Below are 14,474 nucleotides of genomic sequence, written 5' to 3'. Positions count from 1 at the left end.
TGGGTGAGGAAGGGACGCTGTGGGCTTTCTGGGGTGGGTCTCAAGGGGACTGATGGGTGAGGAAGGGATACTGCCTCCTCCTCCTCTGATGTATGTAAGTGAGGTGAGGTGAGGGCTGTTGGAGAGTGGCAGCACCACCAGCTCAGGCCGGACCTGAGTCAGCTCCTCCAGACTCACTGGCACGAGGCCACCTGATCCCCCTGTGCTCCCATCTCTGCCCCTCCCAGGTAACACAGCCAAGCCCCCTGAGCACTTCTCTCTCAGCCCACCGCTCACCCACATGCTAGACACCAACACTGTACTAGCCCACAGTAGGGAGAAATTGCATTTGGAGGCCTCAGGGAACAGCCCAGCCCCACAGCTGGTGAGAGGCAGGACCAGGAGGCAGACTCCAGGTGTCTCTCCCCCTAGTCTCATAGTCCCCCTGCTGTATGACAGCTGCCACATCCAACAAGATAAACGTGGCTGCTCTGTGCAGGTCAGGCAGGAGGACAGCGTCATCCCCAGCCTTAATTTAGCAGGGACACACATGTAAACAAGCTGTTCCACCAGGGCACAAACAGAAATACCCACGGCTGGGCAGGTCTGGGCCAGCCCCAGGGGAGAGCCTTTTCCAGAGGTGCCCCCGAGGCTGAGCTGCTGGAGATCTTTAAAAGTGTATTTCTTTGGGTGGTTTGCAGGGTCCACTGTGAAGACCTCTGTCCCCAAAGCCTGCACAAGGCCGTATCTGTTCGTTCCCTCCCTCCCAGCTCGTGGCCTGTATGGAGCAAGGGCTCTGGGGTTCAGCTGGAATATTCTTTACTCCTGAGGGGCAAATTGCACTCCCTCAGCAGCCTGCACTGAGCTCTTGTTTCCAGGCACCACGCCAGGTGCTGGGCTGTGGGGGAGGCAGGAGAACAAGACAGCCTCTGTCTCAGGCTGCGGGAGCCGCACAGCCAGCGCGGGCTCTGCCCCCAGCCCAAGATTGGATCCAACTGGGGAGTCCAGAAGAAGCCTGTCACGTCCACTGGACTACAGAGGAACACCAAGTCCCACACCGGAAATGGAGCAAATATGCCTGTGGCCACAGAGTGGAGAGAACCAAGGCACTCGCGTGTGTGTGCATAAATAATCGTTCACTGACCAGACTCTGCCAGCACAGGGGATGGATCAAACCAGAGTCCCCACCAGCTGATGTTCAGCGGGGGGCGGTCAGCTAACAGCGGCCACAGTGAGCAAACACTGCACCCTGCTGTGGAGAACCACCCCCGAGTCAGGACAGAGTTGTTCATGTAGAGGGGGCCTCAGGGTGGGCCTCACTGGAAGGAGATGTTTGAGACACAATCAAGGAACCGGGTGGTGGCAGATTCTGGGTGGAGTGAAGGACGAGGTACAGAAGGGACCCTTGTTGCATGGAGCTGGGAGAGAAGCCTACCAGGTACCCCCAAGGAGCAGTGTGGACGGGCAAGAAGGCCAAGGGGCCCCTACAGTGAGCGGCAGAGGCAGGAAGGGATAGTGAAGCCCTGGTGAGCTGGGGACAGGTCACTTGGGCCTCACAGGCAGTGTGAGGGTGCTGGCTTTCACTTGCGTACAGAAAAGAGCCTGGAGCCTGGAGCTGTGAAGTAAAGTCCCTGCCTGGGAGAACCGACTGCAGGGAGGAGCAGGGTGGGAGGGAGGCAGCCAGGAACCCCTTACAGAAATGAGCTCCTGACCCCTGCGGCTGAGACCAGGTGTGGGGGGGTGGGGTAGAAGGTTAGAAGGTCATGCTTAAGGGAGAGCTGAAAAAGGGGAGTCAAGGTGCCACGGAAGTTCCTGGCCTGAGTGCATGAGTACAGATGGGCAGGCTGCTGGGGAGAAGGCAGGACTGTGGTTGAGGCGTTTGTGGGACTGCGGCTGACGTGTCTGCGGGACTGGGGCTGAGGTGTCTGCGGGACTGGGGCTGAGGTGTCTGCGGGACTACGGCTGAGGTGTCTGCGGGACTGTGGCTGAGGTGTCTGCGGGACTGTGGCTGACGCGTCTGCAGGCTGCGGAGAGGGCCCTGCAGGGGCTGGATGCACAGCCTGCAGTTGGGGGCGGTGTCTGCCCAGAGCCTGCCAGTCTGTGGCTTTAGCTCAGGGATCACTGTTTGATCCCCATGAGGACACGGGGAGGGGCCACCTGGGACAAGGCATAGACAGAGAAGAGGATGGAGCCCTGCACCCAGGACTCTGACAGCAAGAGACCCACCACCGGGACAGGCACAACACTGGCACCAAGCCTCCCACACACCAAGGGCATCCCACCAAGCAGGTCTTACTTTAAACACCACCTTAAAAAGCTACTCAGGTTTCACTTCTTTTTTTCCTAAGTTCCCTTATTTTTTGGCCCTAAATAGAACAGTCCAACTTATGAAAGTTGATGGACTTACATTTTTTTAAACTACTCTCCCACTGTTCCAGAGCCTGAGTCTGGAGAAGGTGGCATCTGGGTGGCTGCCCATCTCCATGGTGCTTACCTGAGAGTGGCCTCAGGATTGTCTGGGTCAAAGGACTGGGTACCCCGGAGGACAATGAGGGGTGAGGCAGTCCTAGGTACAAACAGGTGTGTGCCTTCGGAGATCACGCTGACTGGGGCCTGGGCCTGCACCTCCAGGCCCACGGAGTAGTTGCTATGGACCACGCTGCCTTCAATCTGCACCTGCAGGGCCGAGGGTAGGAAGCATCACTCAGGGACACGGCGGGATGCACTGGAGCCACTCGGGCATCTCAAAACTAGAAGGGAAACTGGTGTGTCCAAATGCAGCCTCCACTCCAACTAAACCAATCGTGCTTGTCAAAATAACCACCCTACTCTGCACCATCGCAGATGGGGCTGGAGTCCAGGGTAGGGTGAAAAGTTTGCTATCTGAGTCTGTTAATGCACAAAGTGGGGACTTTCCTGGTTTGTGAGCACAAAATGAGACCTTCCGGGCAGTTCTCAAACCTCCTCTGTCGACAGTGCCTTGCTCCCCGGCTTGACTTTTATCTGGCTTCCTTTATGTTTCTTTAAGCTGCTTCTTTATTGTCCCTGAACATATTAATGGACTTTACAAAATGTAAATGAAATTTAAGACAGATATTTTAAAATCCAGGAATAGTAAAATATTTTATAAATAAGGCATTAAAGATGTTCTTTCAAAGTGCAATGCAGTTTGGAAGAAACACAGCCCAGCACTTGTTCTCTCCTTAGGTCTCAGCCTCAGTCATTCTGAATCTCCTTTGCACAGACGCACGAGGTTCCCTGCTGTTCAATCTCCTGTGTGGAACCAGACACATAAACGACCCGGCATCCAAACTCCCTCTTACACCCCCACTGTCTGCTCCCTAAGCCGCTCCAGTTCCAGGGCACCATGGAGAACGTCCCAGCCCCAGTGTATGAATCTATAAAGGTCGGAGGTAGCACCAGGTGGGGAGCTGCCGCACAGAGTGTGGGGACAGTCACCACTGCCACCTCCTGGTTCAGCTTCTGTTTCTTGACTTCACTATCAGAATAATCAGAATAATATCCAACGTCCCACCTCCAATCTGCTCCCAACTCATTCCCAATTAATATTTCTAAAGGGAAGAACTCATCATGCTGGGAAACCTTTACTTTTTCCTACCACCTATGGCTACAGCAGGGCTCCTCAAAGCCTAGCCTCAGCCCTCTGTCACTCAGCTGGTTGTGACAGGTCTAGTTCACAGTGAGATAAGCATGGAAACTGTAAGAAGTGTCTGGAAACACAGTTCAGAGCTTGCCATTACTGTAACATTACAGTGCAGATTCGGTGGACTCGCCTCCTTGAGCAGGGTCAAGGCCAATGTGGATGCTGGTGAACCCCTGTGGTGAGCCATGCCAGGAGAGAGCTGGGATGGATGCTCAGCAGGACCGCTTGTCCCACCGATCAAAAGAGCCAAGTTCCTTCACTGAGATATCCTGGGGGCCTAATCTGGCTGCCTTTCCTGGCCTTCCCCACCCTCACCATCTGCTCCCAGCTCTGTCCTACCATGGTCTGCCCATTAATCCTGTCTCTTTCCCACCTTTGCCAAGCTGTTGACCCCATGCCCCTTTCCACACCTGTGAACAGACTCTGTTTTCAGGACCTCTCTTTCATGAAGCCCACTCTTGTGGAAGTGACCTCTCCCTCATCTGACCCACGCATTTTCACCATTTTTCCAGCCAAAAATTAGAGGGCCTGCTGAGAGTCCAAGTGCTGGGCAGTCACGGTGGATACCTCTCCCCTGGCCTGCCCTCTGTCTGCTGCCCCCATCTTGTCTGGGCGCTGAGCTCTGAAATTGCTGAGGCGTGCATTTTCCTAACAGCCAGCACTACCTCGGGGCTTGTTCAAACAGGTGCACTGGGAGATTTTGCTAAACAAATTGGAAGATTTCATCCATGACTTTGCCAGTATTTGAATGTAATTTGTTCTCTTGGGGGAATTGTCTTAAAATCCTATCTACACTTTTTCTTAATGTTTTTCCTTTGGACAGAACAGATATAGAGGTATAAATGCTGAGCTCTGTGCCACATGGGTGGAAAGCACTGGTTTTGCAGGGCTGCTAGAGTAGTGAGGCAGTGAGCCGACCTTGGCAAGGGCGGTGTAGTTCCCAGACTCCAGTGTGTAGCTCGGAATGACGAGGGTCTGTCTGTGAGTGTTGACAGCAGCAAGGAGGGGGACAGGGGACCCCTCGGAGTCTGTCAAGCTCCAGGTGTAAGAAAGGCCTTGGGAAATGTCACAGAGGACGGCAGCTTCAAATGTCACTCCCAGCCTCACAGCCTGAGACCTCCATACCTAAGCATTGAAAAGAAAAGATATCTCATTAAATGTCCCTCTTGTCTAATGCAATGGTAAATTACTAAAACTTCCTCTCACATAATCATAATTATTTGTTCACATAATCATAGAATAAGGGGATTCCTAGGGTGTGACTTTAGATAACACCAGAATAAACACTACATCTGTTTTATAGACAAAAGTAAAAAATTTTTTTAAAAAAGAAAAATAAGTAAACATTTATACTTATATACTCATAATGAGGAAAAATTTTCTATGCATAAGAGTAATAGAAAGAAAGTAATGTAAAAATGTCAAAGAAAAATTGGTAATTTGTTTACATAAAAATTTTAAACTTCTAAATGTCAAAAATACAAATTGTAAAATTAATCAATATGTAAAAACTAAGTTATTTATAATATAGTTGACAGATATTTGCTTTCTATATTTTTTCTTTGCCAAAATTTTCTAAAGTTACTCTCAGAAATTATGATATTTAATTCTTAAATACTAAATTTAAATACTAAATCTTTAAAAACTAAGAGCATTTTCTTACATAAATATAACCTAATACAATATGATTTCACCTTAAAAATTAATATTGATTTCTTAATATAATCTAAGCTTACCTCATAATCTAATTTCTCTATTGTCTCCAAAACATATCTTTATGAAATTGTTTGACTGGGACTGCACAAAAATCTTTTTGTTTAAAAAAAGGAATGAGAAGGACAGTTTTTCTAATTATCTAGGACCTTAAGGATTTCCAAACTCAGTTTGTTTAGGAAATTCACAAGAATATTCTTTCCCAGCTGGGTGCCCATGCTCAGTGGTTAGGGTACCAGCCACATGCCCTGGGGTTGGTGGGTTCAAACCCGGCCAGGGCCTGCTAAACAAAAAAACAAAAAAATAGCCAGGTGTTGTGGTGGGCGCTTATAGTCCCAGCTACTAGGGAGACTGAGGCAAGAGAATCACTAGAGCCCAGGAGTTTGAGGTGGCTGTGAGCTATGACGCAGCATAGGGTGACAAAATGAGACTCTGTCTCAATAAAAAAAAAAAAGAAAGAAAGAAAGAAAAAAAGAATATTCTTTCCCTCAGTTACCAACTTCAGAATAAGAAGTTGGAGCACCAAGAAGCTACTTCCAGTGGCAACCAGCGTGTTGTGTGTCTATTTTGTGAGAACAACATAAGCTTCTCTCCTTTGGCATAGTTGATGTTTAAAAATATTAATATTATTCATTCCATTGTAGACATCATTTTTTTAGATGTTCAAAGTGGCCCATTGAGGCCTGGGGTATCTCTTGTCTTGGCTCTAGTTGCTTCTGATTTGACTCTGTTTGTCTTTGAAAGTGATGGGTTGGTGGTACTAGCTTTCTACTTTTTATTTATACTTTTAACATAAGCAGCAGTATAAACATATGAAAATGTATCTGCTAACATTAATAAGCTAAAAAGGACAATGCTAGTTCCTGCCCACCTACAATCCTGTCCCTCCCCTGCCAGCCACTCTGTCTTTCCCAAGCCCCTTTCCTGTCCCCCCGGCCTGACGTCCCTGGTGTCAGGTCCCTCTGTGAGCTTGGGGGAGCAGGCCAGCCTGTGACCTCAGGTCCCAGTCTCCACCTGGCCAGGGCGCCTCCACCCAGGGCGCCTCCTCCCAGGGCTGATGCTGGCGTAAGGGCTCCCCCTGGAGGCCATTCACCCTGAAGTTTCCATAAAAACCAGTAAGAAAAAAAACCTGGAAGGACCTGAGAAATGGGATTTGAAGATATCTTGGTGCTCATTATAAATGGAATTTTCTTTTTTACCTTTGGCATTCTTTAAATGACTCTAGTCATAATATAAATTAGTTTAAATTTGTTTGTATTGCTTTTACTCTAAATAAGATATCATTCTAGGATTTGCCACAAAACTGCCCAGATTTATATGGACTACAGCAAATTTTAATAGTGAGATGCTAATTTTTAGCCCATTTATCCTAACAGACATTTAAAAATGCAAAATGCACAGTGTGGGTGAGAGGTGATTCTTTGACCCTGATGCATGTGAGCCTCCACAAGGGGGACGTTGCTACACTTATCGGGGTCCTGGGAAAACTCGCAGGAATTATTCCTTGGCAAAGCCACAGATGTGCAGAATGGCATGCGTACACATTCCCACGGCCAAGTTATCTGGAGTGATAGAAAGTTGGATTCAACAAGCATTCAAGCATGAGGACATTGTTAAATGACGAATAATTTGTACCTATGACTTAACATTTTCCCACCTTTAAAATCATGCAACCAAGACTTTGTTGCGAGAAAATGGTCACACTGTAACCCACAAATGGTCACACTGTAACCCCTCACAAACTGGTGAGCATGCACACACAAACCCTACACATAAAAAGCCTTAGAAAAATACTGAAAGTAAATATGTGGAATGGCTCATAGTGATCTGTGGCTGGTGAGATTTGAGGTGATTCCATTTTTTTCTTCATACTTTTAGAAAATATGTAAAATAAAGTGTAACGAAAAAATGAAATTATCAATATTCTATGGTTTACAGATGAGAAAATGGGAAAACTTTATGAATTGAAAAATCTCCAAAAAAAAAGATCTTATCCCCTGGCTGACAGTAGCAGCAGACTGGTGTGGGTGGGGCCTCCTACCCTGCCCCATGCTCTTCCCAGACTCAGCCTTCTGCTTTGCTATCCTCAGTGTTTTGATCTGTCTCCCAACATGAGCGGCCCACAGCGTAGGTGACACTGGCCTAAAGCAGGCGGGGTCTTGCCTGCGAGGCAGCCGGGCACTTGGCCAATGCTGGCTGATCTTCACTGCCGCTGTCTGGAAGTGCCCGGACCTGGGACTCAAAGGGACTCTCGGGGCTTGGATGCCACAGAAATGCCTTTTGGCAAAGGCAGTTCAGTTATGGATTTTAATTCCTATATGTCACTTAAGCACCTTTGCCCTGAAAAGGAAAATTTATTCCAAACCAAAACCCTCAAAGCAATGAAAGAAAGAGAACCACCCTATTTGATTTTGGTGTCACATATATTCAAATTTTGCTTTCTCCTGAATATGCTACAGTTCTTAGCTTAATTTAAAAAAAAACAAAACTCTTCAAAGTGAGCTGAGCTGAATGCCAGAGTAATACAGAGCAATATAACAGAAACAAGGCTGTCCCCTCCCATCTAGGCTGGGCTAGGCCCTTCCCCACCACGGAATGGGCTGCCTGCTCCGAAGCTCTCACAGGTGCTCCTTTGTGTAAACTGAGCCAGACAAAGCCGCCCTTCACTCCTCAAAGCTCACACCATTCCAAGCAGTGGTCCCAACTCAGAGGTGAAGCTGAAAACAAGGCTGGCCAAGGATCTCCCAGGCCCCAGCCCTACCTGGACCTTCCCAGGCCCCATGTTCTTCACCAGGGGAGGCTGGCAGGGTTTGCTCACGATGAAAAGTTGCTTCCGTAGGGTGGTGGCGCTGATGTCATTGAAGGCACGGACCTCCACAGCAAACTGGCCTTCCCTGCGAGAGCAGAACGCACAGACAGAGGGATGGATGTGCTGCAGCTGGGCTTTCCTTCACCCTCACAGCCAGCCCACAACTGCAGAATTACAGTATTTGATGGCAAGCCAACACGACAATAAGAACAGGAGAGGAAGAATCACGAGGCAGGTTTCCGCAGAGGTTATTCAAATGAACCAGACCAGCTGTCTACCCAGCTTGGGTGGGGCCAGGTACCAAACTCCCAGCTACAAACACAATACATCTCCGTGAGGGCACGTTCTCTCTCTGGGCAACCCTCCTGGCTTGGTCCCAACCATGGCTTGGTCCTCTGTTGACCACAGGGGTGATCCAGGGGTTTCCCTGTGTGATGGGCACCCTAACCCATTAACTGGGAGTTTCTGGGCTTGATTGTCCTGTTCTAGTCCCTGCTCCATGAATCCGTTTTCCTAATCAATTTCTTAGGGTCCTGCAAACTCAGGATAGACCCACAACCTGGATGTGAGTCCTGCCCGTGGGGGAGGGCAGAGGGTCCCAGCTGTGGAGACAGTCATGATGGGGTGGGGGAGTATTAAGCAGGGCAGTTCCTGACCCAGCAAGTGCTGCTTTATTAAGGAAACACATGTTTATTCTACAAATGTTTCACAGTAAATAATCATTTAAGACTCTTTTTTCTTTTTGAGGCAGAGTCTCACTCTCACCCTGGGTAGAGTGCTGTGAGCGATGATGCCACAGCAACCTCCAACTCTTGGGCTTGAGTGATCCTCTTGCCTCAGCCTCTGGAGTAGCTGGGACTATAGATGCCCACCCCTATGTCTGGATTGTTTTATTTGTTTGTTTGTTTGTTTGTTTTCAGTAGAGACAGGGTCTCACTCTTGCTCAGGTTGGTCTCTAACACCTGAGCTCAGTGATCCACCTGCCTTGGCCTCCCAGAGTGCTAGGATTACAAGCATGAGCCACATTTAAGACTTTTGACTTGAAACAGAAAAAAAAAAAAAAAAAAAAAAACTGCTTCAGAAGACCACAAAATTTCAGTTTGCAAGGACCAGAATAGCACTTGCCATCCTCAGCTCCAGTAAGAAAGGCAGGGCCTACTGACTGGAATGAAGGCAGCATGGCAGTCTCGGGCTGCCACAGAGCCCAGCACACACTCTACACAGACTCACAGAGATGCTGAACCAGCCAGCCATTGGTTTGGCTCCAGGGCAGCAAGGGCTCCTGGAGCTATAGAGCACATCATTTTGCTACCGCTCAAATCTTTCCCCACATGAAAGTCTGTTGATGGAGAAGTCCTGAATCCATGAGGGGGCCACTCAGGAGTCCCAGCAAAACGTGGAGAGTCTGGCCATGGACACCCATGGTTGCCCAGCATTGCAGGAAGTCTGCAACCTTTCCTGATGCCGCTAGTTTGTTTTCTAGAAAATTCTGCACATTTTGATATTTTCCTACACCAACGTAAAGGCTTGATGCCAGCCTGAGGCCCAGCCATGGCCATGTCTGTCTCCCCACAGCCGTGGGGACTGGAATCCTGCAGCAAGATCTCCACCTACTCAGATCCTAGAATCCGCAGTTGACCAGAGGCTTGGCTGGGAATTAGTGGCCCTGCTAGTCTAGTTTCCACTTTCTCATGTATATCTCTGTAATGTTCTGTCCTGGGCAGATAGCAGGTGCTGTGGAATTAAAGGTCACTCTCTTCAGGGTGACAGTGAGGCCCTGGACTACCTGCCCCCCACCCACATCCTGCTGTCCTGGGCACATTTCCCTGGTCACTCCAAACTTCTCCCCTTGCTATCCCCTCTCATAGCTTCACCCAGGGCCACTGTTTGAAACCCCCTTACCACTTCCCCTTTGGCAAACTCCTCAAGATTTCACCTTCAGCTCATCTGCTAAGGCCACTGTGTGTTCTCTAGTTTCCAAAGAGCGAGCTGTCCCCACCACACCACAGCTTCCTGGGGAGCACAAAGGCCCCTGTACTGAAAGTATCTCTGGCTTGTCTGTCTCCTTAACAAACACAGCCAGGCCTCATTTGTCTCTGTGTATCCATCACCTACTCTCCCTGAAGGGTGGGTCTGCTGTGGGGAACCCCAGGGCTGACCCTGAGATGCCACTCCCCTGCCTGCCCACAGTGGCTCACCTGCTGTACACATGACTGCTGGTGCTGCTCCCCAGGGTGACAGTGCCATCCCCAAAGTCCCACAGGTAGGCAACATCTGTGCCAAAGTTGATCCTGCACTCAAAGGCCACCGTGGCGTTTACCAGAGCTGAGGCAGGGGACACGAGCCGATTGGCCACAATAGTCTTCTGTACCCTGATGAGGTGGGGCTCAGAGACCACACTGCTGACCCTGTCAGATGCCTTGACCGTCACAAGATACCTATAGGATGGGGCCAGGAGGACAGGAGAGGCAGAGGTGAGATAAGAACAGGGTCAGGGCTGGAGAGAACTCCCACATCAGCACAAGAGAAAGGCAGAGTTTAATTTGTAAGAATTGTCCTTGTACACAGTGATTTCAATCTGAGTGGTGAGGAGGAGAAGCAATCTTTCTGGCCACCCCCTCTTCATTATTGAATTCACTTCTTAGGGCAGTGAGGGTAAGCATTGCTCTGCTTACTTGGACAAGGCTTTCTGGTCACATGGGTGGCTGGGATGGGATTTGAACCTAGGACTGTCTGATTTCCAAGCCCTACACCTTTTTACTTAGTTCAAGCTGAAGGGAAGCAAGTGTGTTTGATTTCAATTCACAGAAGGACTCAGTGGCTTATTATAATACAAATGTAACACCCTCAATATCATCTTAACAGTAACATGGTAATATTCAGATTGAATTTAGGCTGCATTATACACAGCTGCCCGTGATGACCATTTTTACCAACCATTGGGGGACGCTGAATCTTTTTTTAATGCTTCTTGAAGTTGTCCTCACTGGTGGGTCCTCCCCAAAATACCATGCAAACTCCAGGGGTGTCATTGCCTTGGTAACAGCTGCAAACACAATGTCCGTGTCTGCGGCAAACACAGTTCCGTTTGTGTAGACAGAGACAGCTGTGGCAAAAGAAAGAGAGGTGTGGCCACATCAGCACGGCAGGGCTGTGATCCACTTGGAGAGATCAGTGCCTCCACCTGCCCCCTCTGCCATGGACTCGAGTAACGTCGGCAGCCTCCAGACAGGAAGGCGGGACAGTGCCTGACACAGCAGCAGGGACCAGGTAGGCAGTGCTGGCCCAAGCTCATAGGCCGTTGAGGTCATAGTGCAAAAGGTGAAAAGGTCAACTCCTTTTGGAATTTTGCTCAAAGGGGGACGGTATGTGGGGCTGTCAGATGACTGTCTGTGATAACCCACCTTCTCATTCCTTTAGATGGGAGCCTTGATGCCTATGGTTTCTAGAAAAGTCCTAGAACAAATTCCAGATGAAAAAAGACCCTTTTCAAGAGCAAGTGGACATCTCAGGCCAAGCTGAGGTTCGGACCCTGTGCTGTCCATGACTCTCCTTGTCTCACCTGACCTTTAAAGGGAGCTTTTACTAAATCTGGAATTAAACAAAAACATGCATTGGATCTTATACCCAACAGTTATGCTGAGCCAGCCCTGGTTGCCGTCCACTAGGGTATGATAAATAAAAGACACATCACATGAAGAAGTGGATGAGAAATGATAGATAACAACGGTGCCTAAAATGAGAGGGAAAAAAAGAAGCTATGAAAGAAACAGGCTTAAAATTAATTTGTTTGTCTCATGCAACACACGTCAGCATTCTTCATTTTTAACTTTGCGTCTTTGAATTCCAATAAATTTCAAAATTCTAAGCATCTGCTCTAAAATCAAACAGGTCTGGGAAGCAAAAACTTTGTCAAGAATTTCTCTCATTAAAATTTTCTTGAAATATTTTCTCCGTGTCTCCTAAGAACTCCCTATATAGCAGTAAATAGAGAAATTCATTTGAAATAGGTTAATTACTTTGGTAGATGGCCTTGTTTTGAAAGTATTCCTCCACTGTGCATATCAAATAGTCTTACTTCACAGAGGTTCTTAAATGGGGGTCCAAAAATAAGCCTTTACCCATTTAAGTCCTATAAAATGTAAGATTTTGCATGCATATATGCCATGTATATATACATGCACATGACACGCCACACACACTACACACAGATACCCCCCACACACACCTGCCTCACACCACACATACACACCGCACACACGTCATGTATTAGGAGGCAGATGTCAAACACGGCATCAGATTCTGGAAGAGGACTGTGAGATCTAAGAATATTTGGAACAACTCACTCACCACACAGAAATATTAAGAAGAGAGGATGGATAATTTATTATTATTGCTGTTCTCCTGCTTAGTTTTTCTTTTATAAAGCTTGTTTATAACAGAGATAAAATAACAGTGGATATTTTTTCTTTCATCATTGCATTAGGATTTTTGAAATATAAATATCACACGAATAAGAGTGACATGGTCTCATTAACCATGCCTGAAAATTAATTCTGAGCACCATGTAGTAGGCAAAAAGTGCGAGGGAAGTCCAATCTGAAGATGTGCACAAGACTACCCAGCTTCCAACCTGCTGGGGCTGGATCAAAACCCAGAGTTGCTAACTCTGAATCCTGGCATAGCCAGCAGGGCTTTCCGAGGACCATGCTCTCACACTGGCCACACGAGCTGCTCATGAGTGCAGGTTTGGTTAAGACAAGTCAGTATGAAGACCCACCAGTCAGTTAGGGAGTGTGGACAGGTTGGAGAAAGCCTCCCCTATGTATTCTATGATTCTCAGGTGGAGAGGCTCTCCCAGGCTGAGAGTGTAGAAAATGCCCTCTGTGTGAAACAGAAAGGCTTCTTACAGAAAGGAGTTGGCAGAGTGCAGCCCTCACTGGAGTCCCCTTTTTCCTATTTCTGGGAAATATGACCACCTATTCCTTCCCTGTAGCTGGCACCTTGGGGTTTATACAGGGGGGCTCCCTACCTGCGCTGTTGTGATGGGCTGGGACTCCTCCCTCCATGGTAGGTGACGAGTTTGCCCATCCCCCCCGCTCCTGAGCCTCCGGTCCCTCCTCTGTAGAACTAACAGGTAGCTGTGAGGATGAAGTGAGGTGCCACAAAGAGGCACCAGCAGAGCTCCTGGCACACGTGGGTAAGCGCCTGAACCTGCTCTGGCTCTGTGCCCTGCCTCAGGGCCCTGCCACTGCCCCAAACGCCTGGTGCTGCAAGCCTCACGCCAGCTCCTGGCTGCTAGGCCTGCCCCCCTGTTAGCATAATCCATCTCCTAAAATCTCACTGCCTCGGCCAGACCGCTCCTGAGGCACTTTGATGTCTTATCTGATCTTTTTCCCACACATGTCTTCGTGCCTTTACTAAATAACATTCCCTGACACCAGGGCCTTGTATGATTTCATCGTTTTGCCCCCCCCCCCCCAGAGCACAGTAGTCTGCAAGAAATATTTTCTAAATGAGAAAAGAATGACAGATGTTCCATCAAATTTAGAATTGCTATAATTAGAAATGTCATAGTTTCTTTTTAAAAGACAGACTCTTAGTCATTGCCCTCAGTATGGTGTCATGGTATCATAGCTTACAGAAACCTCAAACCCCTAAATTCAAGCCATCCTCCTGCCTCAGCCTCCCAAGTAGCTGGGACTACAGATGCCCGCCACAAGCCCAGGTAAATTTTTCTCATTTTGGTAGAGACAGGGTCACTCTTGCTCAGGCTGGTCTTGACCTCCTGACCTCAAGGAGTCCTCCCTCCTTGGCCTCCCAGAGTGCTAGGATTACAGGAGTGAACCACTGCACTCAGCCTTGAATGGTATAATTAAAGCAGAGAGAATCCTACTTTACTTATAGCTGAGTCTGCTGCTCAGTCTCCAGATTGAGGTCTTAGTTTTCTGATTCATGTGCGAGCCAGCAAAGACAAGAACTTGTCCTCATTGACACTACTAGAATTTGTGAACATTGATATGGCCCCAAGGCCAATTTCTACATAATAAGGCCCAAGTTCTACCCCAGTCGCAGAAAACTCAGAATAAATAACAGCCTTGAGCATATAGACACCTTCTGGAAAAAGAAAAGAGACTGGACATTTGAGGAATTCTTAAAAGCAGGCAAAATAGCATTTGTAAAATGATCATAGCAGGGAGGCTAAAATGGGAACCAATACCGTAGTGGTGATTCTCCTTATCTCCCCTGGCAGCACGGCCCCTTCCTGGGCTTGTGACCCGTACAGTGGCACAGAGCTGCACACTCCAC

The 14,474-nt window shown here is 48.3% G+C and overlaps 1 protein-coding gene across 11 annotated transcripts in view; it reads right to left on the bottom strand.

Annotated features, from left to right (window-relative positions):
* The window catches only part of PKD1L1 (polycystin 1 like 1, transient receptor potential channel interacting), a 175,459-nt gene that overhangs the window by 125,885 nt on the left and 35,100 nt on the right, over nt 1-14,474 (bottom strand). For all 11 annotated transcript variants that reach the window (XR_002775242.1, XR_002775243.1, XM_023517881.1 and 8 more), the window contains 5 exons: nt 11,103-11,271; nt 10,364-10,603; nt 8,118-8,250; nt 4,562-4,768; nt 2,474-2,655 (listed from right to left, as the gene is read on the bottom strand). Coding sequence is in view for 9 of the 11 variants with exons in the window: in XM_023517881.1 (XP_023373649.1) it covers nt 2,474-2,655; nt 4,562-4,768; nt 8,118-8,250; nt 10,364-10,603; nt 11,103-11,271 (931 nt within the window). In the remaining 2 variants the exon portion in view is untranslated. The remainder of the gene's footprint in view (nt 1-2,473; nt 2,656-4,561; nt 4,769-8,117; nt 8,251-10,363; nt 10,604-11,102; nt 11,272-14,474) is intronic.

Source organism: Otolemur garnettii, unplaced genomic scaffold, assembly GCF_000181295.1.
Source record: "Otolemur garnettii isolate 467f Iridium unplaced genomic scaffold, OtoGar3 scaffold00123, whole genome shotgun sequence".
In the NCBI taxonomy this organism is placed as follows: Eukaryota; Metazoa; Chordata; class Mammalia; order Primates; family Galagidae; genus Otolemur; species Otolemur garnettii.
The sequence above is the reverse complement of the archived record's forward strand: the minus strand, read 5'-3'. Positions and strand labels throughout refer to the sequence as shown.